We start from the raw sequence: 27,027 nt of genomic DNA, 5'->3' as shown, positions 1-27,027 counted from the left end.
TGGTTACATTTATTCTGCAAAAATAGGATAAAGGTATATTAACTGAAATACAGTAAAATAATCAAAATACACATGTAATCAATAAGCAAAGTACAGTTTTTTGAAAAATGGGATTAGATAAGTAATCAAGAATCATTAAATAGTGGGCTTTTTTTCTTGTTGATTTTTTATAAGTGATGGAAATTTGGGCTCTCCTATTTTCTCCTAAAGGCAAACAACTGAAGTTGGGCTAATAGTGATTAATAATAGTGTTTCTCTTTACTTCTAATTTTTATTTTATGTGGTGTCATATAAGAAAAATATGGGGCAGCCTGGGTGGCTCAGCAGTTTAGCACTGCCTTCGGCCCAGGGCCTGATCCTGGAGGCCCCGGGATCGAGTCCCATGTCGGCTTCCTGCATAGAGCCTACTTCTCCCTCTGCCTGTATCTCTGCTTCTCTCTCTTTCTGTGTTTCTCATAAATAAATAAATAATCTTTTTTTAAAAAAAGAGAAAATAGGAACTTTTAGAAAAATCTTTTTTAAAATAGAATTTTAAAGAAAATTTAGCTGCTGTGTCAAATAAGGATCAAAGCTGATTTGATCATTTGAATCTGTTGACAAGAAAAACTGGTAGACTTTTCTCCTTTTTGGTAATAGGAGTAACAACAAATAGTTGATTGGAATATTTACAGTGAATGTGTGTTGGGACTCTGAAATAATAGCTGGGAACATGGTGACTCCACCCAAAAATAAAATTATGCACCAAACTCATATTTCCTTTTACAACTCTAATACTTTGCAGTATGAGATTTGGTAAGTTATTTAACCTCTCCTATGTCCCTACTTTCATGACCTTCCATTTTTTTTACATAATTATGAATTTATAAAAGATAAAAAGCTTTAAAGAGTCTAAACATTGCTATAAGAGTCTAAATAATTAAAGTGAAGGCAGATGGAGGACATCATTTTACCTAGTTTTTATTATTCTTTATTTTTATTTTTCTGTTGAATTAAGATTTAAAATAAATGGTATTGATAAAGGATAAATTTTATTTTTAAATCTAGGTATCTTCAAAGAACAGTGAAGCATCCAACTTTACTACAGGATCCTGATTTAAGGCAATTCCTGGAAAGTTCAGAGGTATTATTTTTACTTTAACTTTTTATAGGATATGAATGTTCTCCTTATTCGTGTTTGTCATTTTAATAATTTTTATAAAAATATATGTTCAGTAAATAGTTGTATTAGTAAATGGAATGAAATGATTTTTTTGGCTTAGTGTTTAGCTTTAATTATTTAAAGTACTAGCAAATTGGGCAGCCCGGGTGGCGCAGCAGTTTAGCGCCGCCTGCAGCCCAGGGCCTGATCCTGGAGACCTGGGATCGAGTCCCATGTTGGGCTCCCTGCATGGAGCCTGCTTCTCCTTCTGCCTGTGTCTCTGCCTCTCTCTCTCTCTCTCTGTGTTTCTCATGAATAAATAAATAAAATCTTTAAAAAAATAAAAAATAAATTACTAGCAAATTATCTTCTTTGCATTGATAACTGTGGAATGATCAGTATCATTTTCAAAAATTTTAAACCACATTTTGAAGAATGACTTTCAGTGCCTAAGTTGTTGCTTTAGGCATCATGTTGAAATAGGTTTATTTGGGCCTCCTTTTGGAGACAACTCAACACAGTTTGTATGTCTACATTCTATATTCTTACCAAGGTTCTGAAATGCAAACTTGTCGCTTAAACGAGCTTAAATTCTAACTGTGCTACTCTATTTGAGATGTTTGGTACATTTGGGGCTCATAACAGTTTAGAGTTTTAATTATTACCCTTTGAACTTCAAAAAAAACCTATTTGAATCCAGAATTTTTGAAAAATATGGAATCACACTGTCTTAACAGCATAAGGGGATTTTTCTTAAGACTTTGTTCTTCTTCCCTTATAAACAAGTTTATTTCTGCAAGCAAACAGGTGGCCAATGTTAAGGTACCTGGCAATTTCTTAATATATTTTGACAAACAGAGTGTTGTTCCATCTAAATGTAAACGTGCAGAAGAAAAGCAAATGGAAAGTCTATTTTTTAAGTTTTCCTTTGAGAGTGTACAAGTAGTGTGTTTGAGAAATTAGATCTCACTATTGAAATGTATGAGAGTGAAGAAAATACAACCTCCTTTTTTTCTTTTTTTTCGTTTTTTTCGTGGGGGTGTGCAGTCCCTTTTGTGCCCAGTTAAACCTCCAGGCTTTTAACCGGTTTGTTTGCCCTTATTTGTCATTCAATTCCAGCTGCCTAGAGCAGTTAACACACAGGCTCTGAGTGGAGCAGGAATATTGAGGATGGTGAACAAGGCTGCCGACGCTGTCAACAAAATGACAATCAAGATGAATGAATCGGATGCAGTAAGAGCTGATTTTTCGACTTGAATAATGAGATGAATTAATGAGCCCAACAATTGCATTTTAAAGCTGTACAAGTAGAAAATAGGATATTAATTTGCTTATTGAGTTTAGTTCTCAGCCACATCAGTTGACTACCATGGTTATACATGGTTAATTTGTTGCTTTAAAACAAGGAATGTGCCTTGCTATTGGTAACCTAATTTACAGTGGTTTGTTCTTGCTAAATTAGCTCCATTTTTCATTTTTTTTCTTAGTGGTTTGAAGAAAAGCAGCAGCAATTTGAAAATCTGGATCAGCAACTTAGGAAACTTCATGCTAGTGTCGAAGCCTTGGTCTGTCATAGAAAAGGTTTGTTTGCCTTATTATTTATTTGTTTAACACCATAAGTTAATTCAACTATTTTATTTAAATTTTATTAAAATGAACATTACAGTTTAATGAATGAAGATGTCTTATTAGTAACTGATATAATTAAAATAACATTAAAAATTTGATACTTGAAATTTATCTTTAAAAAAATGTGTACCTGTATTTCATAGAAATCTCTTGAGTTATTTTCTTCATTTTTGAACAACCATATTTAAAAGTCTGAAGGCAGGAGGTTTGTTAAAAATTGACAGAAAATTTAAGTAATAATTTTTTAATTCTATCATGAGAATTTTAGTGTTTTTTAAGAATACAAGAATTTTAATGTTAGGTTTCTGAAATACATAGTAAGCCATTTAGTATGTGCCATTACCAGTAATCCGTTTCAGTAAAACAGTTACAGAAATAAACCAATACATTCATTATTGAAAGTAGTTTATAACAGCTCTTGCCATTTGTACTGTATCTTTTAGGGAATAGCTTTATGGTTCTTAGAGAATTTTTTGTAATGTAGCACAGTTTCTAGGCAATATGTTATTAGTCATTGACATTATCTATTCTGTAAACATCTGTTTTTCTTTATTCGAAGTATCAGAAATGATACTGTTCAAAAATCTCTTTTAGAAATTTTTGGTATTTCAGTTGAGCATTGTTAAAGCATTGTATGCAAAGAAAATAAGATTTTTATGAATTGTGTGTATTTTACCTGGCTTTTTCTTATTAACTAAATAATATATTCATTAAAAGTTATAGACATTTTCCATTTCATTAAAATGTTTGAAGGCCAAAAAATGTAGTATAAGTCCATTGTATTCTCATTGCTTTCCATATTAAAAAAACATATCTTTTATCTTCTGCAGAAATACACAAAAGCAATGAGCACTTTAGGAAGAAAGAGGAGGCAGATTATTATATTAAATTATTAAACATAGTTCCTCCCCTGGGAATATAGGCAGTGGTTCTTCATAATTTTTCTTTAATGTTCTTCTTAACTTTCAGTAGAGCTCTGAGCAATTGGCATTTATGCCAAAGGCATTTTAATGGCTAGTGATTTTATATTAATTATTTTAAAACAATTATTTGAGCGATACACGAATTGATACAATTTAGAGGGAACGTAGAAAAATCATTGCAATATTTAAAAACTTTATTAGTGAATACTAAAAATGAATCCTTTTTTGTTTCAGAACTTTCGGCCAACACAGCTGCCTTTGCTAAAAGTGCTGCCATGTTAGGTAACTCTGAGGACCATACTGCTTTATCTAGAGCTTTGTCTCAGCTTGCAGAGGTGGAGGAGAAGATAGACCAGTTACATCAAGAACAAGCTTTTGCTGACTTTTATATGTTTTCAGAACTACTTAGTGACTACATTCGTCTTATTGCTGCAGTGAAAGTAAGCCTTATTTTGCAGTCTTCTTTCAGATCATCTCACTTCTGTGGTTTGCTTCTAGAAGAATTTGGTTAGCTAGAAGGCATGTATTTAAGTGTGTAAGTTCTTTATTCTACCAGTCCATATAAAATGACATCAAGATGATGACTCCTAGCCTAATATTTTCTTCCACTATGACTTGAACAAAAGATAAAATTAATGTTTTTAAGAGGTCTAAGAAGTGCCAAACAAGATAAAACCAGCACACATTCACTTCTGTGTTGACATATACAAGTTTACAACCGACTGGTAGCATTTATTTTTCATCTAACATGAACTGAAACTAGCCTGTCCTCTGTTACCATTAGTAAAGGTATAACAGAAGCAGAACAAAAATAGAGCTGATGGTTGCATGAGTATGTTTAATGGTGGCTTTTAGCCTGCATTTGGACTATAAGCAAACATTCTGTACATACACTGAAATATGTAGTCACTATTTATAGATCAAACGAGACTAGATAATAAATTGTGTTATCTAGTGGTAATGTTTAAGGATAAGCAGTTGAGTTTCTGAATAGTTAGGAAAGTAATCAAGTTAGCAAATGACAGTTGGTATTCTACAGGTTATCTCCAGTATTCCAACAGTTAAACTAAGTATTATTTTATCTATCCAGTGTTTCAGAAGGTACTTTAAGATCTTATGGTGTTTTTCAGTTATTGTTATGAGCAAGAATTGTCATAGGGCGGAAGAACTGGGAGTTTACCTTTTACTGAAAGTTAATGAGACCTTGTTCTTTGCTTTCTTAAGCAAAATTTTTTTCAGCTAAAGTCTATGATGAAATCAGTATTCATCTACAGTCATTGGTATACTGCGTATTTATTTATGATCCTGTTCTCAAGCTGACCATGGCAATTATGGCTAGAGGATTCTTAGTACTTCAGATGTTGCTATCTTGGGTTTGGAAAAATTACCAGTTTTGTCTGTACCTGCTCTTAGGTGTTACTGTTTAAATTCCTTCTTTAAATTTTCTCTTTAATTATTTAAAGAAGTTAATATATATAGCAGTTACTCATTATATATCAGGCAACTTGTGATAAACAGAAATTCAGTTCACAATTAATGGTTCCTGCTTCTCTCCCACCCACTCTCAACCTCATTTCAGAATTCCCACTAGCATGAGGGCTGCTGTAAAAAAGTAGAGCACTTTGCAAAATAACTGTGGTCCACAAAGGGAAGCTGGGCAGTATCTGTGAGGAGGAGTACCAGCTGAGAAGAGCTAATCTGGGAGGACAGTCCCTGGCAGGAATGGCCTGCTAGTGTCCTGGGTGGTGAGCTCTCACGTGGGCTGGCTGGCCTCATGCTACTTAAATCTTCCTGCTGGATTTTTACATTCTCAGAAATTGTACTTGGATTCATGTTTCCCAGAATGACAGTTACACTGAAAGAGGTATCACAACCAGCTGAGTTTGGGAGATAATATTTTGTACAATATCCCTCTTTTATAGAGTCATGGAACATTGAAATGCTCAGAACTGTCTATGAGTAAAAAAATAAAATAAAACATTTAAATTTGTTTAATTCAGAGACTTCCAAATTCATAGGAACAGGAGTTCTTTTCACAGACTTTGGGAAGAACTGAATTAGTGATTCATTGACTTCAAGAGATTTAAAGAGCTTTGCTCAAGTTAGAGCTTGACGTAGATGAAGCTCTTTCACATTGGCTTTATGTTTTCTGCTGAAACCTGACCGAGGTCAGCCACACCAAGGAGTTGAGAAATTAGGGGGTAGCATGACAGGGAATTTTTATGATCTTGATATTCAGTTTGGTTTTTGTTTTAAATTGATTCATTTGTATTAGAAAAAGTGATACTTGGACATCATCAGTCCTACAGCCCAAAAAGGTTAAGTTCTTCTCTACCAAAGACCACTTAGTACTTCTTATGCTATTACATTCTTGTGTGTCTTTACAGAATCAGCTGTGCCACGTGTATGAAGCTGATTTTCTGTTTTATTCTTCCCATCTTTCTCTTTCTTCCTCCTTCCCTCCATGTCTTCCTTCTTGACGAAGGAACATATTATGTGCACTATTCTTTGCCTACTTTTTTCACCCATTACATTTTAGAGAGGTATCCATGTTAGCATATATAGATATGTTCTTTTTAATGTTTGCATAGTATTCTGTTAGATAGCATATAAAAATACCCTAAATTATTTAATCAGTCTAGTTGTAAATACTGGTTTTTGAAAATAACTCTTTGGGCATAAAATTCATAGAAGTGGAGTCACCTGGCCACCTGAATTTTTTAAATTTCAAAAAATATATTCATATTACTGTTCAAAGAGATTATTATTCTTATACTCCCATCAACATACTTGTTCCTTCTTCTCCCACCCAATGATGAAGGTATTTTTTTGTATAAATTTCTTTAGTTAGTGTGAATTTAAGCATCTGTATGGATGATGAGCCGTTTGTATTTCTTTTTGTGTGTGTGAACTCTTCATGTCCTTTGCCCAATTTTCTTTTGTGTTTTCTCTTATATATTCCTAATAGCTATTTAATACTACTTACTTAGCCCTTTGTTTTTATCCATATTGAAAATACTTTCCTTTTAAAAAAGTATTTGTTTATATGAGAGAGCTTGTGCATCCAAGCACAGTGAGGGGGTGGGAATAGAGAAAGAGGGAGAGAGAAACTCTAGGCAACTGCTTGCAGAGCGCAGATCCTGATGCAGGGCTCCATCTCACGACCCTGAAATCATGAGCTGAGCTGAAACCAAGAGTCAGATGCTTAGCCAATTGTGCCACCTAGGCTTCCCAAAAATAGTTTTCTGATGATAAATTTGAAACTAGGAGTACTTGAGAATTAGAGTACAGAGCCAAAGTGGGAAAGGAACTATGACCAATTGAAATTTGGGCCCTAAAGAAGGATGAATTTCAACCATCTATAATATTACCTAGGCCTGGCCTCATATCCAGGAAACTCTTACTTTCTTTGTCCAGTGCATGACCTCTCACATCTAGGACTCCATATTTTGGCTAGCACTGTTCCCTAACATATTATGTAGTAAACTCCATTGCATGCATTCTCATATATTGGCCTTTTGAACCACTAGAGTAGGGTCAGGGATTGGAGGTAAAGGTTTTCAATGTGTTTAGCCCTAGCACTCTTGATAAAATATTTTCTCAGGGAATCTAAATTTATAAAACATATCAAATATTTTTTGAACCAGTTAGTAGATAGGTTCCCCAAGGAGTTGAAAAGCTTCATTGTTCAACTGTAAGTAATTAGCATCTTTTTAGAACTCCAGGAAGCTGAGCAGCATACTTCCAGAGTCACTAAATTGGAATGTGATATTAATTAAAATTATAATTGCAGTGTTTTGATGGGCCAGGAAAAATGTTCCACAACTGCAGCCTTGTCTAAGCTAAACCAGTTTGCATACATATGTGTAACATAAATTGGCAGAGGGATGGAAGTCCAAAGTGGATAATCAGTGTAAATCTGCCCCTCTTATAGGAGAGGCTGGTCTACTAGAGCAGGCTAGCATCTTAACATACAGTTGTGACTTAATTGATCTTTAGGGTAGCATTTTTAGATGGAGTATGATTTTGATTCTTTTTTCCCTTTTTGTGTTCCAAGGGTAGGAAAACAAATGAGGAAAAAATTATTTCTTACAGACCTGAGATTGATTTTTTTTCTTTCAGAAATAACCTGACTTTAGTAGTTTTACCTTTATTTTTTTTTTAAGATTTTATTTATTTATTCATGAGAGATAACAGAGAGAGAGAGGGGCAGAGATAACAGGCTGAGGGAGAAGCAGGCTCCTTGTGGGGAGCCCGATGTGGGACTCCATCCTGGGTCTCTAGGATGACGCCCTGAGCTGAAGGCAGGCGTCAAACCCCTGAGCCACTCAGGGATCCCCCTTACCTTTATTTTATACCTCCTACATCTTTGCCATAATAAACATGTGATGGTTTTGGAATCTTATGAGATAATAAATTGGACAGGGACAAATTACTTTATCACCAAAAAAAAAAAAAACAAATTTATATATGTATTGAGAACTTTAGCAAATATTGAAATTAAAGGGCATTTTGGCTAGCTTTTGCCCTGTACTGGTACATATTTTAAATAATTAAATTGTTATTAAACGGTGGAGTTTATAAACAAGGAGCTGATATGGCTTTCTTCCCCTAAAGATTAGGAATATAAATCTTATTTTTTGGTGGTGTTTGTAAGGGGTGAGGGGCAAGGATATGTAATACGAATGCAGTCTGATTATGATTTTTTCCATGTTACTGAGTTGTTACTGTTTGCACTTTTAGTAAAAATGTAGAGTTAATCAACTCGTAATTTATATGTGTATATTTAGAAGTAATCCATAATAATACTTACTAATTGTTAAACATCCACTAGATTCAGTCACTGTGCTAAATTTTTTCATTTTATTTCCAATCCACTAATATAGATCTTATTTTCTTCCTTTTATATTTGGGAAAACAATGGCTTATAGAAATTAAGTTACCCAGGATCATAGAATGACAAAGCTATATTTGAATCCAAATTTGATTAGTTCCAAAGCCTACATTTTTAAAAAGATTTTATTTATTTATTAGAGAGAGAGAGAGGAAGAAGCAAACTCCCTGCTGAGCGGGGAGCCCAGGACCCTGGGATCATGACCTGAGCTGAAGGCAGATGCTTACCCAACTGAGCCACTCAGGCCCCCCAAAATCCCACATTTTTAAAATAAATTATCTACATTTTTTCTGTTCAGTAAGTTCCTATAACATGTATTTATTTACTGTTTCTTGATCCAAAAAGTTCTGTTTGGAGTAATGAAAATAACTCGGGTTTAGTGCTTTCTGGTTCACCCAGTTTACTAAGACTTACTTAATGTGTTCAGTTAGTAAATACATAATATGAATATATCCCCAGCATCAGATTAGGAAAGGAATTACTGTTGGATTTCTTTCATCCTGTCCATCCCCTTTTTTCCTGAGATTTTAATTACTCTCATGTTTATATTTAATTTCTTTCTTCCATCAACCTGCTCTTGCTTTTCCAAACCCCATGAAAGAACTAGTGGTTTTGGTTGACTTGGTCTATAGTGGTCTTCTTGACCAGTACTTTGTTTGGTCTTGCCTCCTAGATAGGTGTGGTGTGTGTGTTTGTTATAGATATATTTATGTTTATATTGACATATACATATACCCATTTGTATGCGCACAAGTGCATCTCTACCCATTTGCCCTGTTGATTTTGTATAGAATTCTTTCTCCTTTTGTCCTTTTTTCTTTTTTTTTTTTTTTTGAATTGTGTTATGCCTTTACTTTTTAATTGCTTTGCCTTTGTTTTATTTGCCGTTGGTCTTCTTTTCCACATTTTTCTTCACTTCCTGTTGTCTTACAAGTTTTTCCTCATTTTTTTTTTTTTTTTTGCAATTTCTGGCCTATTTCCAACATTCAAATTTGCTTCTGATACTATTTGGTAGGAAAACTTACAATACCAGATTTTTTTCCTATTAAAGAAATCTTTCTTCAAAGCATAGAACTCTGTTAGAAATCTTATTATAAGTCAAATCTAAAACCCAGAAGTCTAGTGAAATCCATCTTGTATGTAGTTTTTGTCTGTTGGTTTATTCAGAACTGTTCTGATTCGTCCAGGGGCTTTTCTTTTTTTTTAAGCAAATGAATATGGATGTTTTTCTTCTGTATCGACATGTTTATTTTCATTATGCCAATATATGATAATAGTGTGTAAAATACTTGGTTTGTGTGTGTGTGTGTGTGTGTGTGTGTGTGTGTGTGTGTGTGTTCGTTTTCAGTATCACAGCACTTCTGGTATTTTGAAATTATATCAGTGTTGTCACTTACTAGCATTATGTCATTCACTTATAGGGTGTGTTTGACCATCGAATGAAGTGCTGGCAGAAATGGGAAGATGCTCAAATTACTTTGCTCAAAAAACGTGAAACTGAGGCAAAAATGATGGTTGCTAACAAACCAGATAAAATACAGCAAGCTAAAAATGAAATAAGAGAGGTGATTAATATAAAATACTTTACTTATCGCTTTACTCAAAATTTTCCATGAGTCATTCATATATGCATAATTTTTCATAAGTTTTTTTCTGAACCATCAACACTAGCCATTTTTCCATAGTTTTATGAACTGTGTTAGACTTACTTCAACATTTTGATCTCCAAGAGCCCTTTGTTAGTTTCACATGATTATGGAATGGTTAAAGAAGCACACAAGGAAAAGATTTAAATTAACCTTTAATTAATAATTACACAGTTCTTTTGAGATGGTTAATTTGATTTCAAATAATTATTTTATCTCTGAAAATAGTTTTAGAGCATAGACTTGCCCCACATTTAGCTTTTCAAGCAACATTATCCCCCATATATATGTACTATATATGGTATTTTAGTAAATTTGTATAAGTTTATTATAATTTATACACTTTTTTTGCCATGCTTCAATAAGGAAATTGAAGAGGTAGGACAACCTTTATATTACTAAAAGTAAATGTACCTGCTCTTTGAAGAGTATGTACCACTGTTTTGGTTACATATTGGGAAAATATCATTTCATTGCTTTAAGTCGTCAGTTATTTTATTTTAGCTGCTCCATTGATCACTAATCATAATGTTTTGTTGTTTCTGTACTGAACTTAATGTTTACTAGTAAGTCTTCAGTAGACCGTAATTCCACATTTTTAAAAATTCAAACATTATACTATTAAAAAATGTTTTTAAATGTTTGTTGAACAGTTTTCTTAAAGTATTTCCATGGGCATACAAATGTGGTGAACATGTATTCTTGAACTTGGTAGAATGTTATTGATTCACTGTGGAATAATTGATGATATCAAAAAGAAATGATAAAGCTACCCCAACACTGTTAAATTGTTTGACAGTGAATTTTATACTCAAAATCTTTTCACTGTCTTAGTTGTATTTAAACTATGGAGGTTGTAATTGATTAAGTACTAGAATATCCTAATCTTGAGTATATCTGACACTGAAATATTAATGCAAATTAAGCTGATAAGAGTTTCTAGTACTGAAAAGTTAGATAAAAGTTTGAATGTGATCCTAAATTGATATTTGCGAATATTGAGCTTCCTCGGGTTTTACAGATGTTACTTTAAATTAAATGAGTGATTGTGACAGCTAGTTCTATAATACTTTCCTTGCAGGAATTAAAAATGTGTGTGTTTTTGTTTGTTTCTGTTAGTGGGAGGCAAAAGTACAACAAGGAGAAAGAGATTTTGAACAGATTTCTAAAACAATTCGAAAAGAAGTGGGAAGATTTGAGGTAAGTCTAATTTTATACTTTTCCCAACACCATGGTCATTTTTTGCTGTGATTTTGTAGTAAAATCAGATTTAGTTCTGTACTGATGGGCTTTCTTCTTCATGTATTGTACTACAGAAAGAACGAGTGAAAGATTTTAAAACTGTTATTATCAAGTACTTAGAATCATTAGTACAAACACAACAACAGGTAAGCTAACTTTTTTATGACTTATTTTGTAACTTACAGACTTCTTCTAGAACTTATTTTTGGTTCACTTTAAAGATGTCAGCGGTAGGAGTTTTTAAACTTAAGGAGGAGTAAGAAATGGAGTAGAGAAAACTGGTGACCACAAAGAAAAATATGGTAGTTAAATTGGAACTTCTCAGATGGTTTTTGCCTCTACTCCTGAATACCAGTTGAGATACATTTTTCCCAGATTAAGGTAAAAAGAAACATGCTCAACAGTGTTTTCCCTTTTCCTGTCTTCCTAGTTTTATTTCCCTAGTGATCACACCTCTTTGAGTGAATTCTTACAGTAAATTCTCTTCTGTAACAGAACTAGCTTTTTTAAGATTAGTGGGGGGTTTTGTATTGTTTTGATTTTTGTTTTATTTTGTATGTGGTTGGTGGGGATTGTTTCCCACAGGGACATTTGTCTCCCTAACTAGAAAACAGAAGACCATGGATTTTAATTAAAATTTATAACAAGATACTCTGTTTTAATATTTATATTTATGTCCTCAATTATTTATATTTGTCTGTTCTCAAATATTTATAATTTGAGTAATCAAATTATTTAATGTCTTGAAAAGAAGGGTTTCTTTCTTCAGTTTGTCTTAAAATATGTGGGTTAGGAACTTATATGTAAGTTATATAATATATAATATTATATAATATATAATAAATAGATTGATTTTTTAATTAAGAGATGACATGTCTGGCTCAATGGTTGAGTGTCTGCTTTTGATCCAGGGCGTGATCCTGGGGTCCTGGGTTCGAGTCCCATATCGGGCTCCCTGTATAGAGTCTGCTTCTCTCTGCCTGTGTCTCTGCCTCTCTCTCTCTCTCTCTGTCTCTCTCTCTCTCTGTCTCTAATGAATAAATAAAATCTTTTTTTTTTTAAAGAGATAACATATCTTCAAATTATAGGCTTTAAATACTTCATGAAATAATTTATATGAATTTGTTTTTAAAGGAATTGTTTTAAATGTAACTTTAGTTTATACTTTCATTAATTTTATGGAATACAGAAGAAACACTGGCAGTTAATTCCTTCCACTCTCAAAAGAAGACTACATGTCCATTTCTTGCCTAATGTTTTCTTCTTCCTTTTTTCATGGTTTTTGGCTAGAGTAACATAAAATGTGAATATTTTCTGAAATTAGGATATGTTATAACTTTATATTGGAAAAGTTCATTGCAGTTTATTATTTAAGATAGTCTCATTTAATTTGCATTAACAATCTGTTTCTATATGTAATTTTGCATAAACAAAGAAAATCTTAAGTTTTAAGGTTTTTAAAAAATTTACCTCAAAAACTGGAATTAGCTAGTAGTAATTAACATCTTAAGTAATTTATACATGAATTATATTGACAGACTTCAGGTAGGGAAATTAAAATTTTTCCTCTTAGAACTAGACTTTAGTAAATATTAATCATTGTTAGCTACTCATAAAGACTATACAGAATGAATGCATATAAATGGCAAAAAGATAATTAGAATATCTTTGGTTATGATCCACAGCTGATAAAATACTGGGAGGCATTCCTGCCTGAAGCCAAAGCCATTGCCTAGCAAGAAGATTTCTGTTATGAAGATCTTGGATGTTTGTTCCAGTTATGCTGAATTCCACAGTGAAATCATTTAAAATCATCTAAATAAACCACTCTATATTTTATGGATTACATGTGGTTTTTTTATATACATATATATGTATATATATACTCTGACATTTTATTACAAGCTGCATGTCCTGACCCTCTTTGAATTAAGCGGACTGTGGCATGACATTCTGCAATACTTTGCTGAATTGAACACTATTGTGTCTTAAATACTTGCACTAAAAAGTGCGCTGCAAGGCCAGAAAATTTTACAATATTTTTTCTTTACAATACATTCTGTAGTGTGTTCGCCCTCTTTATGAAGTGAATTATCAATGCATTGATTAATGATCACTTATACATTCCTGTACAGAAATTATGATTTTGTGATTACAGTAATAAAATGATATTCCTTGTGAAATATTAGTAACAAATTATTTGGGTATGTAAACATGTTAGAGATATTTTAAAACCATTTTTAATCACAAATTTTTGCTTCTAGATGTACATAGGTGATGCTCTGATCCATTAATTTTTTTTAGTTGACAGAAAAAGCTGAACTCTTTCATTATAAATTACTTAATGAAGGTTAAGTTCTCTTCTGAAGTCCTCATAAACCAAAGAACATTTATCTTTTGATTCTACTCTGGGGAATGCTCTTGTCTTGAGTAAAAGAGAGAATGAATAATTTTCTTTGCTTGTTTTAGTCCATCCCTATTACCAGTGTCCAGTTTAGGAATTAGGAAAAAATGTATTAATGTGCTTCTGTTACAAGTCCTGTGATTTTGCTCATCTTCTATCTTCAAAGTCCTAGACTTTGCATATATTTAATTTATTCTTTGCCTTTTCTTTGTTTTTCATTTTAAACTGAAGGTAAGATCATCTGTAATCGTAACTGACAAAGAATGGTACTGTGCTAAAAATCCCCATGATTTGATGAATAACCAAGGATAACGTAAAGCACATTTGAAGTAAAATGAAATTTATCTTTGACACTCTTCTTACCTATACTGTATCCTGTTCAGATGGCTGTTACCTAATCCTTGATACTGACGAAAGTTTAAGTCGTGACTGGTATGAGAGTTGTTTTCAGTATTTAAAGTGTTCTTAAAGATGTCCTCTTAAGCTTTCCAGCTACATCTCCCAGAGAAGTGTATGTGTAACTGAGTCCTCTCTAGCAGTTTACCGGATACAATTAATATATCAAAGTATTCTCAGGATATGTTTGCTTCCACTTGTTCTAGCTGGAGTTTTAAGCCTACTATAGGCATTACTGATATTTAGACACCTAGAACTCAGAAGAGTACCTGACACATAATAGGTTAATAAGAAAGACTTGAACAGGAAAAAAAAATCTGGAAAGATGCAAAATAATATATGTTCCCTTAAAAAGCAGAAATAGGACTTCTCCTGTTGCTTCTGTTAGAGATAACTTAGAAACTTTTGAGAAATGAGCAATTCATAGTAATATATATCAGTTACTATCTTGGTCCCCATCAATACTGAGCAAAATCTATAGTGATGTCTTACTATTACCCATAATTAGATTACTTCCAAAGATACAGTTTACACATAGGTTAATAGCTTACTCAAGTCAAAATCTTCCATTTCTCTGTGGTACATTTATTAGAATATTCAGTACCTTCAAATAAAATAATAAATATTTTTATTCTTGATCAAACCGAAGAGAGTAACAGACCCAGACCCTGCTCCAGATTTCTTTCTCCTTAACAACCTTCACTAAAAAGGGAGTCTGTTAAAAATGTCAAGTAAATTATATGAGCCTCTGGATAGCTACCAGCCTTTTTTTAATATCTTCAGCACTCAGCCCACCTCTCTCTACCTATCAATCTTCACATTTCCTATTCATATTACTAAAATTCTTTCACTCCAGTAAATAGAACCAGGGCATTAATAGTGCTGATCACATAGTCTTTTGTATAGATCTGAATTTATTTTTCTTAAGCCAGTTAAAGAAGACTAAATGGGAACAAGCTGAACCTAGAGTCAACATACATGGGTTCAGTCTTCCTTTGTCACTTCCTAGCTATGTGACTTTGGCCTTAATCACATAAAACTCATCTATAAAACGATATAAGACTGATTCCTGAAGTGCCTTTCTACTTTAAAATAGTTTGCTTAAAATATCAAATTTCAGTATCAATATTAATCTATTAGAAAGTCAAATTCTAATCAAAATCACCTATTAATAAAACAAGACTAAAACAGAAATGTATGTTAAAAGAGGATTTCTAAAACCTAAAAGGGTGTTATCCTGATGGTATTTTTTGACAAGCTATTTTCAACTATCTAGCTCGTTTTATACATGCATATATATTTATACTGGCCTCAAAATACCCTTGTTTCATTGTTGCTCTTCTCTATATTTTATTATCCAGATCTAGTAAAGTTTTACAGATTCTTTGTACAAGTTGTTTCATGAGTGGTTTTTTTAATAAGCCTCTTAACAAAATCAGGTTTTTCTGAAGGAATGATATAGACAAATAGAGAAGTAAGATTATATTCCTTTAAAAAATGCTTATTGTGTAAGAGAATTATAAAGACTTCCATTTTTCTTATATATATAAAGATTTTATTTATTCATGAGAGACACACAGAGAAAGGCAGAGACACAGGCAGAGAGAGAAGCAGGCTCCATGCAGGGAGCCCGACGTGGGACTCGATCCCTGGTCTCCAGGATCACACCCTGGGCTGCAGGCGGCACTAAACCGCTGCGCCACCAGGGCTGCCCCGACTTCCATTTTTCTGTCTTAAAGCTTATGACTAGTTATAAAGCTAATGGCTACTTCAATTTTCTGGTTGTGGCTCCCTGCTTGAGAGATTGACAGGAATCAAGGATGGACAGCAGAAATTCAGTAACAGTAACTGCACATAGCCTGAGCAAAGTTATCTTGTTTTAAACAGTGAGAAGGAAAGAGAACTTGTGAAGAGTCTAGTCACTGGCTTGGGAGCTTGGAGGCATTTTCATGTCCTATTCATTAGTCTGGAAGTGTTGTATTTCTCCATGTGATGTTGTGTCTGTTACAAAGTTGGAAAAAGTCTTTGAACAGAATCACATCTCCTTCCCTATCCAAAATCCAGAATCTGATAAATATCACTGCTAACCCTCACAGTGAAGCATACGGTTTCAAATAATAATGAAGGTAGATGATTGGCCAGACAGAATTAGCAAGAAAAGGGGAACTGCAAGAGTGATGTGAACACTTGATGACTACTCTGCTTTTTACAACCAAGGCTATGAAGAGAGGTCCTGGTAATCTGTGGATGCGGTCCTTAAGAGTTTAGACCAATACAAATGTAATGTGAACCACCTAAATGATTTTTCTATAGCCAAATTTTACTGAATAAAAAACAATTAATTTAAATGTTTAAACCCAGTCTATTACTTTAATGTGTAATCCGGAATATCAGGGGTTATTGTGGTATTTTACATTTTGCTTTTCATGTTAAATCTTTGATAGCCATTATGTATTTTACACTTTTATCACTTCTCCATTCACACTATAGCCACATTTTTTTTTTTTTTTATAGCCACATTTTAAGTGATTAATCGTCACACATGGCTAGTATTTGTAGTACTGGACAGTGCAGGTTTGAACAATGCCTGTGGAAATGGAGGCTAAGTCCCAACAGCTGGTTTATTTACCATCTCACAAACTGAAGAATTTGAAGAGAAATAAAAGGGACTAGTAGCTGTTGCTCTCAAGTGCAGGTACAATCTAATCTTTGTAGCATAGTTCTTTGCAGACGATGGATACTCTGTATCCACTATGAATAAATTGTAGCGCTGTATTGCTAGAAGCCACTTAAGGACTGTGAAGTACAACTTCTTCCTCTTACTGATGAGCAGGTCCAGAGCTTAAATGACTGATTTTTCCTGTTTTTTTTCTTTGTTAACCATCTGTGAACATTCTTCCTTGAAAATACGTGATAAGCTTTTCAAGATTCATGTTCTAATCATTAACATATAATTCTAGGAAGTCCTTTGGGATACAGAGGATTTATTTCTTCAAACTGTCAATTCAGAAGTGACTAAGAATAGAAAATTGTACAAAACAGGAAAATTGTAGCTTGCTGTCTAATCTTTTAACGTATGTGAAGGAATTAAAAATGTTCATCTTCATTTCTCTTGTCACATACTTAAACTCTTCAAGGATTGAATAATTCAAAGTTTGTTTTTTATTAACTGGATCAAATGGAAACTTTGTAATTTAAGCCATTTAAGGTGAAATACACAGATTTTTTTTTTTTAATTAATGCCATTTAGTGGGATAAACTGCTTTAAGGGAGTACTTTGAAAAAAAGAAGGCTCTATTTTAAATTTACATATATATGGGATCCCTGGGTGGCGCAGCGGTTTAGCGCCTGCCTTTGGCCCAGGGCGTGATCCTGGAGACCCAAGATCGAATCCCACGTCGGGCTCCCGGTGCATGGAGTCTGCTTCTCCCTCTGCCTGTGTCTCTGCCTCTGCCTCTCTCTCTCTCTCTCTCTCTGTGACTATCATAAATAAATAAATTAAAAAAAAATTTACATATATATATATATGTAACTTTAATAAAAACTAAAATCAGACAAAATTTAACAAAACTAAACAATAAATTGCCTACTGCCTCCATAGTCAAGTTATCTCTTGGTTTTAACTTATATTTTCTAGATCTTTATTTCAGGTGTTCTCACTATATATATGAAGTAATATATATATTACTTCACTATATATATGAAGTATGCATTGGTATGTGTACACAAATATTTGTATGCATCACAGTAGACTTTTCAAACAACTTAGTTTCTAAATTTCAGTTTAAGATGTTTCCCAGCCTCTAGTTGTTGAGGCACAAACTTTTTATGCTGTCTTTTACATTTCTCAGGTACCATTATTTTTCCGAGACCAACTTGAGTTGATTCTCTCTGGAATGTATTCCCTTCTCATTTCTACTGTTTCTCTCCCAGGGTCTAGATCTTGTGACCATGTGCCAGAACTATCTTAAGTCTCCTATGAAGTGCATTCTTTCAGTCCCTCCATTCCATCAGTCCTTCTATCAGCTACTAAAATTACCTTTCTAAAGAATTCTTACCACAGTAGCAAGCACAGAAATCCTCAGTAGACCTCTCTACAGACTACAGATAAAGTTCCAAATTATACAAAATCTGTCTCAGACTTCTTGTCCTGATCCTACCCTTTTCCTTTGCTTTCATCACATGATGCCCCTGTCTTGTGAGCATGCTCCAAAGCTTTCCTGGGTCAGTGCTCTTGTTGATGTTACCTTGTCTGAGTTAACCTTTTCTCCTTTACCAGCAATTGTTGAAATCCTATCCATTCTTTAGACTTTAAGGCCAGATTTAAAAAGTTCACATCTTCCATATATCCTTTTTAGAACCTGATCAGAAGGATTCTAGTAACACCTTGTGCCTTTCAGACTGTACTTAGTGATGGCTGTGTTGCATTATAGCTGATAGTTGTCTGGTCTTACTGCTTTGACTAGTCTGCATGCCCCTTGAGGAATGACTATGCCCTTGTTAGTTCTCGTAGAATCTAGTATGGTACAGCCCCAAGATGTACATAATTAAGCAGTCAGCCCACCAGTTTAAACCCTGACTCAAAAGTCTGTGTCATTGACTTTGGGCCCATTATTTTTCTATAAAACATTTCTATATCTGTAAAATGGAAAGTAATATATAGTACTTGTTTGGGTGCTCCTTAAGGGGATTAAGATAATTGATGTGAATTTCTTAGCATTAGCAAGTGCTTAATAAATATTCGCTATTATGTATCCAGTAAATGTTTTCTTAGTATTTAATATCTCCATCTGAACGAAGTATCTGCATTTTGGTTATTTCACCAGTATCTGGGAATTCTTTAATAAAATGGGTGTGTACTTGATGAGATAAATGGGCTTACTAGAAGAGTTTCCTTTCGGAACCCTGCCCTTGAGATCTGCTGTTGGAGCCCTGGGGCTGAGGGTTAGAAGTGGTGGAGGGGACTGACGGCTTCCAGTTAAAATCAGTTTATATCCAGCCAACAAAAGTTCAGAACTATCCCTACTACAAATGGGCCTTGTCAGGAAATGAGCTAGAGACCTTTAAAAAAGCCTAGGGACAAAGGAAAGAAGGGTGATCCAGAAATGTGGGATTTAGTTAGGGAAAGTAGTTTATTTCCATCCGCAAGAACTTTGTGAGAACTTTGAATAATTTGTAGACTACAGAAAATAGTAAACAGTGAAGAAAAAATATAGAGAATAAAAAACTCATGATAGTGGTTGATGGAGCAGCAATCAGCCAGTCAGGGGATGGTCAGGGTCTGACCGCTGAGTGGAAGTAGAAAAGGAGATAGTTCAACACAATGGAAATAAAAGGAGGCAAGCTTCATTTGATAAATGTTCAATCTCTACTTTGTGTCAGGCACTGAAGCAATGGACTGAGATTAGGGAAATACAAGAAAGTTGCCTAGGATGATGCCCAAAATTTGGGCTTTGATGGGTTAGGGTACTGCTGCTTTTCTTAACTGGCATCTTATAGGAGATGTAGGTTTGGGAAAGATGCAGTTCTTTAGGGCGTGTTATTCTTGAGGTACTTTTGGGCATCCAATATGAAAATGTTAGATAACAGAAGTCAGAATTCGATTACTGTATCATCCATTTAGAAATGTGAACATTTCAAACCATGATTGTTCATGAAAGCAGCTTCAGAGAGCAAATATATCAGTTTGCTGAAGACAAGTCCTGGGTAAAACTAATATCTAAGGTGAAAATGGAAGTGAAGACTGATTAAGCTGTCAGCCACCAGTTTAAACCCTGGCTCAAAAGTGAAGCTATTAGTGAAGCCAGTGAAACCCTGGCTATTAGTGAAGAAGTCTGATCAAGGGGCCCCTGGGTGGCTAAGTGTTTGAGTGTCTGCCTTTGGCTCAAGTCATGATTCCGGGGTCCTGGGATTGAGTCCCACATTGGGCTCCCCGTATGGAGCCTGCTTCTCCCTCTGCCTGTGTCTCTGCCTCTCTCTGTGTGTCTCATGAATAAATAAAATCTTTAAAAAAAAAAAAAAAAGTCTGGTCTGTGGAAAGAGTCTCAGAAGTAAATACTTCTGAACACAAAGGAATAGAAGTTGCGTGTATCTGGAAATAAAGACTGAAAGCTTTTTTCTTGGTTAAGCGGGAAAATAAGCCATCAGGGAATGATGTCAACAGGAAAGCCAAAGATTTCAGGCCAAGGAAATAGTACACGTTTAGAAAAACTGAGATGAGTAAGAAGGGTAATGACTCAAATGAGTCTGGAAATTGTGAATTTACAGCAAAGCCAACCAGAGAAAGTATCCAGTTCTTCAGCCATGAGAAAGCAGGACCTCACACAGATTGTTGGATTCATTCAGAATTGGAATTGTTGGCCAAGGTGAGAGAAGGTCAAGGAGAAAGGGATTTCACAATATGAACTTAAAAGACTAAGAGACAGGCACAAGTTGAGAGATGAAGATGCAGTGATGAGGTGAAAGGAGAAAATGATCAAAGGAGGAAACCTTAGTTTTAAAAATGACATTGTTATATTGGTCTTTTTAATTTGTTTTAAAAGATTTTATTTGAAAAAAAAAAAAAGATTTTATTTGCGAGACCAAGCATGAGCAGGAGGAGCAGCAGAGGGAGAGAGAGAAGCAGACTCCCACTGAGCAGGGAGCCCAATGTGGGGCTCGGTCCCAGGACCGAGTCCCAAGTCATGACCCGAGCCGAAGGCAGACACATAACTGACTGAGCCTCCTAGGTGCCCCATATTGACATTTTTAAAAAGAATACCTCCAATATGGCAAATACTGCGTAGTGTGATTAGGGTTATTTCCATGGATTCCCCAGGTTTACTTTTTGATTTGCCAATCTGTTGAAAGCTTTTGCATGTCAGTAGATAAAAATCAGCTTCAGTCTTCTGATAAGTTCGTTTTATCTCATTCAGTTAATACTTGCACAGAGTTCAAGAACTAGCTTTACTGGGTGTCTGGCTGGCTTGGTTGGTAGAGCATACCACTCTTGATCTTGGGGTTGTGAGTTCGAGCCTCATGTTGGGTGTAGAGATGACTTAAAAATAAAATCATATATAGCAAGCCATGAGTGGGAAAAAATAAACTAGCGTCTGAAGGGCTAAGTGGCAGATAGAGTGGTTCTCTGCCCCACATGTTCCCAGTTTCACAATCCCTTCCTTGAAAAGATAAACTTTATTTTTAGCTGTTCTTCTATTTATATCACCTTCACATTTCTAAATAAAGTGCAGGACATGCTATTTTTCGAGTTGTCAATTTTAGGCATCATCTGCTTATCTTTTTTATGGCAAATGGACATTTAGTTCCCTTCCTCTGGCATCTGTCTGCTTCATCCCCTTATACTCACCTCTTCAAGTGTAGTTAGGTTACAATTTCCAGTTAATTCAGTATTTAATACTTGCAATATTGTGCCTACACAAATATCATTTCATCAGGGAAAATAGTAGTCTATTTAATCATAATTTTTTAAAAAAATAACTTGTGTTTCCTTTGTTTTTAAATTTAAGTTAGTTAAAATGTAGTGTATTATTAATTTCAGGCGATTCATCAGTTGCAGGTTAACACCAAGTACTCATTCCATCAGGTGCCCTCCTTAATCCCCATCACCCCACCTGCCTCCCTAAACTTATTTTTTAGAACAGTATTAGATTTACGGAATCTTGTGAAGATAGTATATGGAGAGATCCCCTCCACTCTACGTCTCGTTTCACTCATTATTAACATCTTCCATAGTATATTACATTTGTTGCAATTAATGTATCAATTACATCGTTATTAGCTAGAGTCCATAGTTCATCCACATTTCTGAGCTTTTGCCTTAATGTCCTTTTTCTGTTCCAAAATGCCATCCAGGATCCCACATTACATTCAGTCTTTTCTCCTTCTGCTCCTCTAGGCTGTGACAGCTTCTCAGACTTCCCTTGTTCTCAGTGACTTCCTACTTTTATTCTGTGGTAAAACATAACTTGATTTTTTTTTTTCATTTGGTTGGTGCATTTTAAAAAATATATTGCTGATTTTTCTGATGTCTTCCCATAGTATCTTCTTAGTCCATTTTCCCAGAAGACTGCTCATGTCAGGTCATCTAGCCACTCCGGTTGTTTTCCTTAAGGAAAGTCTCCCGGAGGCTTCTGTTCTCTCTGGACTGGTGCTCTCCGGGCTTGTTGTCATCTTGTTTTTCCCTTGCTCTTGACTTTGGAAGTGCCTTTGCCTTTGTCCTGGGGTTTCTTCCCTATGTCCCAGATCTCATACCATCCTCTCTCTTCGTTTATTCTTCTGCATTGGTATAGTATGTTCTATAGTAGGTTTGTAGTTTGAGAAGAAAATATGGTAGAAAGTGTTGTAAGGGCAGCCCTTACATGTCTGCTGCTGGAGTGAGGTTGCTCTACTCCACACTGGTTACCTTTTTCTACCTGGCCCACCATGGTAATTCTGAAGATTCCCTTTGCTTTTTCCTGGGTTGTGCATCCTGTTCTTGATACCCCATGCCTTCCTCTTCCTTCCTTACTTTTTTTTTTTTTTTAAAGATTTTATCCATTCATGAGAGACACAGAGAGAGAGGGGCAGAGACACAGGCAGAGGGAGAAGCAGGCTCCCTGTGGGGAGCCCGATGTGGGACCTGATCCCAGGACCCTGGGATCATGATCTGACCCAAAAGCAGACACTCAACCACTAAGCCACCCAGACAGACATCCCCCTTTTTCTTGATTTAGCCTTCATTTTGGTGGATATAAAGAATAGTTTACTGAAAATGGATGCATAGAAGCCACACTTTTGAGACTTTATTTTACCTTAATTCTTAAAAGATAATTTAACTGAGTATATGTTGAAAATCATGTTCTCTAGAATTTTGAAGACATTGCCTCACTGTCTTCTGGCATCCAGTGTTGCTGTTGAGAATTCCAAAGCCATTCTGTTTTTTGATGTTCAGTGTATAAGCTGTTTTCCACCCCTCTGGAGTCTGTAGGATCTTCTTTTATCCCATGTTCTGAAGTCTTACAGAGATTTACTGTTGTAAGTGTCTGTTTTCTTCCAGTGTGGATGCTTTCAACCTGGAAACATGACATTCAGTTCTGAAAGTTTTCTTGGGTTGTTCCACTCATGTCTTCTCTTCTGTAGTCTCTCTTCTCCTTCTTGAAGACCCATCACATGGATATTGGATGTCCTGGACTGAGGCCATCATTTTTCTTATACTCTCTCCCTCTCATGTTGTTCAGAGTATTCTCTGATTCTAATTTCTTTTTTCTGATCATTCCTATTTTTAAGTCCTGTATTGCTCTGAGGAGATTAGTGATAGTTTACTTGTAAAGTTATTTTCTTACCTTTTTGTTTCCTCAAAATTATTTTCCTATTTTGACCTCTCTTTTCCATGTTAGATGGTTTCCTCAGACATCTGTTAATTTTTGGATATCTCTTCCTGTTTAGACAGTGGGAACTGAAAGCTGATTGGCAACGCTTTGAGCGTCATCATGGGACCTGTGAAATTTGAGTGTCACTGAAGAGTGAAATTGTTGGGTTGTTTATAGGGAACCTCCAATGTAGATGTCTCCAGATTTTTCCTCTTGGGCTGCTCAGATTTCCCAGAGAATACTTTTCCTGTTTTTTGCCTGGAAGGTAAAGGTATAGATGCCAGCTTTTCTAAGTTTTCAACATTCATCATTTGATATGCCTATTGTCACCAAACCTCAGCCTTTTTTTTTTTTTTTTTTTGTAAAAGTTTTCATGCCCTCAACCAGGCTATCAACTCCTAATGCAAAGACACTCTTTCACCCTCTCTTGAGGACATACCCTTCAGAACTGTGTGGAGGTGGGGAGGGGATTGAAGGATCTTCCTGACTCAGCTTTCACTCTGGCTTCCTTATTTTAGCCAGCTCCCTCCCATTCTAGAGGTACCTGCCATTTCCTGTTGCTGTGCCTTTTGACTTGTGCTGTGTAAATGAGGTTGGTTTTCAGCTTTCTCATTTAAATTTGGCTTTTTCTTGTTTGCTAAAACAGTTGCTTCTCATCCATCTGTTTTCTAGCTTACAAAAATCTTGTTGCTGTTCCCTCTTTTCCTGTTTTCCCTATTTTTATGGGTTTTTTAAAAAAGGAAACATTTCTTGTTTTTTATTGGGGCTGGAGGAAGAAGTGAAATTATCTGTGGATGTTCAGTTTGCTATCCTAACTCTGAAATCTCTACATAGGGTTTTTAACAGCAACTTTGTATTCAGAGTATGGATGGATAACTAAATAGCCCTTAATGTGATAGAATTTGTTTCCAAATTTTTGCCATCAAAAGCAATGCAATATGCTTGTATATACCTTTCCTGGCCTGCACATAGAGAATTACTTTCAGAAGGGAAATTTCTCTTTTCTTTCTTCTTTCCTTCCTTCTTCTGCTTCTTTTTTTTTTTTAATGCTAAAATAATGCAGGACACCTGGTTGGCTCCGTTGATTAAGTGCCAACTCTTGGTTTCAGCTCAAGTCATGGTCTCAAGGTTATGAGATGGAGCCCTGCATCAGGCTCCCCACTCAGTGGAGAGTCTGCTTGAGATGCTTTCCTTCCCTGTCTGGCCTTCCCCTTGCTCACACTCACAGGTGCTCTGTCTCTAAATATAGATAAATACAATCTTTAAATTCTAAAATAATGCCTTATTTAATTTTTAATTTTTTAAGGTTTTATTTAAATTCTAGTTAGTTAACACAGAGATGAAGTTTCTAGACTGAATATGTGCCTAATTTAGAACTATAGCAGCTGCTGTCAACTTGTCATTCAGAGGCTTTCCCAGTTTTACCGTCTTACTGGTAGTAGTACTTATTTCCCCATATCCCTGCCAATATCGGAATAACCTTTGAAATATTTGCCAATTTAAAAGTTGCAAAGCGATACTTCATTATTTAATTTGCATTGCCTTGATTACCACTGGATTCAGTAATCTCAGTGGCTAGTCTCCATGATGGGCCCCATTTAATTCTGGCCTCCCCCATAGAATAAAGCTAACCCGTGTAACCAGTAGCATATTACAGAAATGATGGAGTATGACTTCTGAGGGTAAGTGATAGAAAGTCATTGTGGCCTCTGCCCAGAGTTCTTGTGAATTTCTTGCCTTGGGCAAAGCTAGTCTCTGTGTCTTCCTGACCTTTAGAGGGACTGTTGCAGAAGCCCCAGTGGCCAGGAACAGAGGTCTCCTGCCAATGACCAACGTTAACTTGCCAGGCATGTGAGTGAACCACCTTGTGGCCTAATAAGTAGAGTCTGGAGATGACTGAGCCTTGGTGGATACTTTGACAGCACCCCAAGCTACTCCCAGATTCCTGACCCACAGAAACTGTGGGAGATAAGAAGTATTTATTGTTTTAAGCAGCTAAGTTTGGGGGTAATTTATTATGTGTTCATAGATAACTAGCACAGATTTTTGGGTCCATTTGCATTCTTCTGGGAAATGCCTGTTCAAACTGTGCCCACTTTCTATTCTGCCATTTAAAAAAATTATGTATTCTTTACATATAAAATACACGTTAATCCTTTGTTATATGTGTTGAAATATTTTTCTGATTATATTTTTTAAACTGTGGTCTTTGATTTACATTGCAGTTGATCTTTGAACAACATGAGTTAGAAGTGTGCAGGTCAATTTACAGTGGATTTTTTTTTATAAATACAGTATAGAAAATACATGTATTTTCTCTTATGATTTTCATAACATTTTCTTTTCTCTAGCTTACTTTAGGAATACAGTATATAATACATCTAACATACAAAATATGTGTTAATCGATGGTTTGTGTTCTGGGTAAGACTTCTGGTCGATAATAAGCTATTAGTAGTTAAGTTTTGGGGGAGTCAAAAGCTATAAATGGATTTTCAACTGCAAGGTCAGTGCCACTAACCCCAGTTTTATTTAGGAGTCAAGTGCCATTTTAAATCCTTTGTAGTCTAAAATATCTTCCCATTAATGTCTTTGACATTGTGTATATTGTAATAAGAAAACTTTGTCCACATTAAGGTTTTATAGCTTTGGTTTTTCATAGTTTTTACTAAATATAGAATTCATTTTTAAAACCTATTTTATTTTTCTTTCAAATGGATAGCCAGTTGTGCATAAACTATGTATTATACCATTTATTTAAACACCATTTATTTTAACATATATTAAAATTCGACAATTTAAACATTTATGAAAACTATGTAGACACCATTTATTGAATACTTATAGACCCCCATGAGTTTGAAATAGCCCTGTTGTTTCATATTATATTGCCATATAATTCAGAGTTGTTTCTGGATTACTTAATTCCCTTGATCATTTGTCTCAGTCTGTTCCAAGATCATACTGGTTTCATTACAGACTGTCTCTGACTTATGATGGTTTAACTCAAGATTTTTTTACTTTATTTTTTTGCATGGAGATTTTTTGACTTTATGATGGTGCAAAAGCAATACCCATTCAGTAGAAACTATTCTTCGAATTTTGAATTTGCATCTTCTGTCAGGCTAGTAGGATACTTTCTGGTGATGCTAGGCAGCTGCAGGGAGTCACAAGCCTAAATTTACAACTGATACACTTACAACAATCTTTCTTTTTGACCTTCAGTACAATATTCAATGAATTACACGAAATACTAAACACTTGATTATAAAATGTGTTCGATGTTTGTATTTGATGATTTTGCCCAAATGTAGACTAATAGAAGTGTTCTGAGCATGTCTGAGGTTGGGTACACTAAGTGATGATGTTCAATGGGTTAGGTGTATTAAATGGATTTTTGACTTTATTT

General features: G+C 34.9%; 1 protein-coding gene across 1 annotated transcript in view; it reads left to right on the top strand.

Annotated features, from left to right (window-relative positions):
• The window catches only part of SNX2 (sorting nexin 2), a 58,735-nt gene extending 43,073 nt beyond the window's left edge, over positions 1 to 15,662 (top strand). Inside the window, exons 8-15 of the mRNA XM_025986435.2 lie at positions 1,045 to 1,120; positions 2,258 to 2,371; positions 2,626 to 2,719; positions 3,925 to 4,130; positions 10,006 to 10,149; positions 11,350 to 11,430; positions 11,547 to 11,618; positions 13,158 to 15,662. Of these exons, the coding sequence (XP_025842220.1) occupies positions 1,045 to 1,120; positions 2,258 to 2,371; positions 2,626 to 2,719; positions 3,925 to 4,130; positions 10,006 to 10,149; positions 11,350 to 11,430; positions 11,547 to 11,618; positions 13,158 to 13,208 (838 nt within the window). The 3' untranslated portion in view covers positions 13,209 to 15,662. The remainder of the gene's footprint in view (positions 1 to 1,044; positions 1,121 to 2,257; positions 2,372 to 2,625; positions 2,720 to 3,924; positions 4,131 to 10,005; positions 10,150 to 11,349; positions 11,431 to 11,546; positions 11,619 to 13,157) is intronic.
• The last annotated feature ends 11,365 nt before the right edge of the window (positions 15,663 to 27,027 follow it).

Source organism: Vulpes vulpes, chromosome 12 (genome assembly GCF_048418805.1).
Source record: "Vulpes vulpes isolate BD-2025 chromosome 12, VulVul3, whole genome shotgun sequence".
Classification (NCBI taxonomy): domain Eukaryota; kingdom Metazoa; phylum Chordata; class Mammalia; order Carnivora; family Canidae; genus Vulpes; species Vulpes vulpes.
The sequence above is the reverse complement of the archived record's forward strand: the minus strand, read 5'-3'. Positions and strand labels throughout refer to the sequence as shown.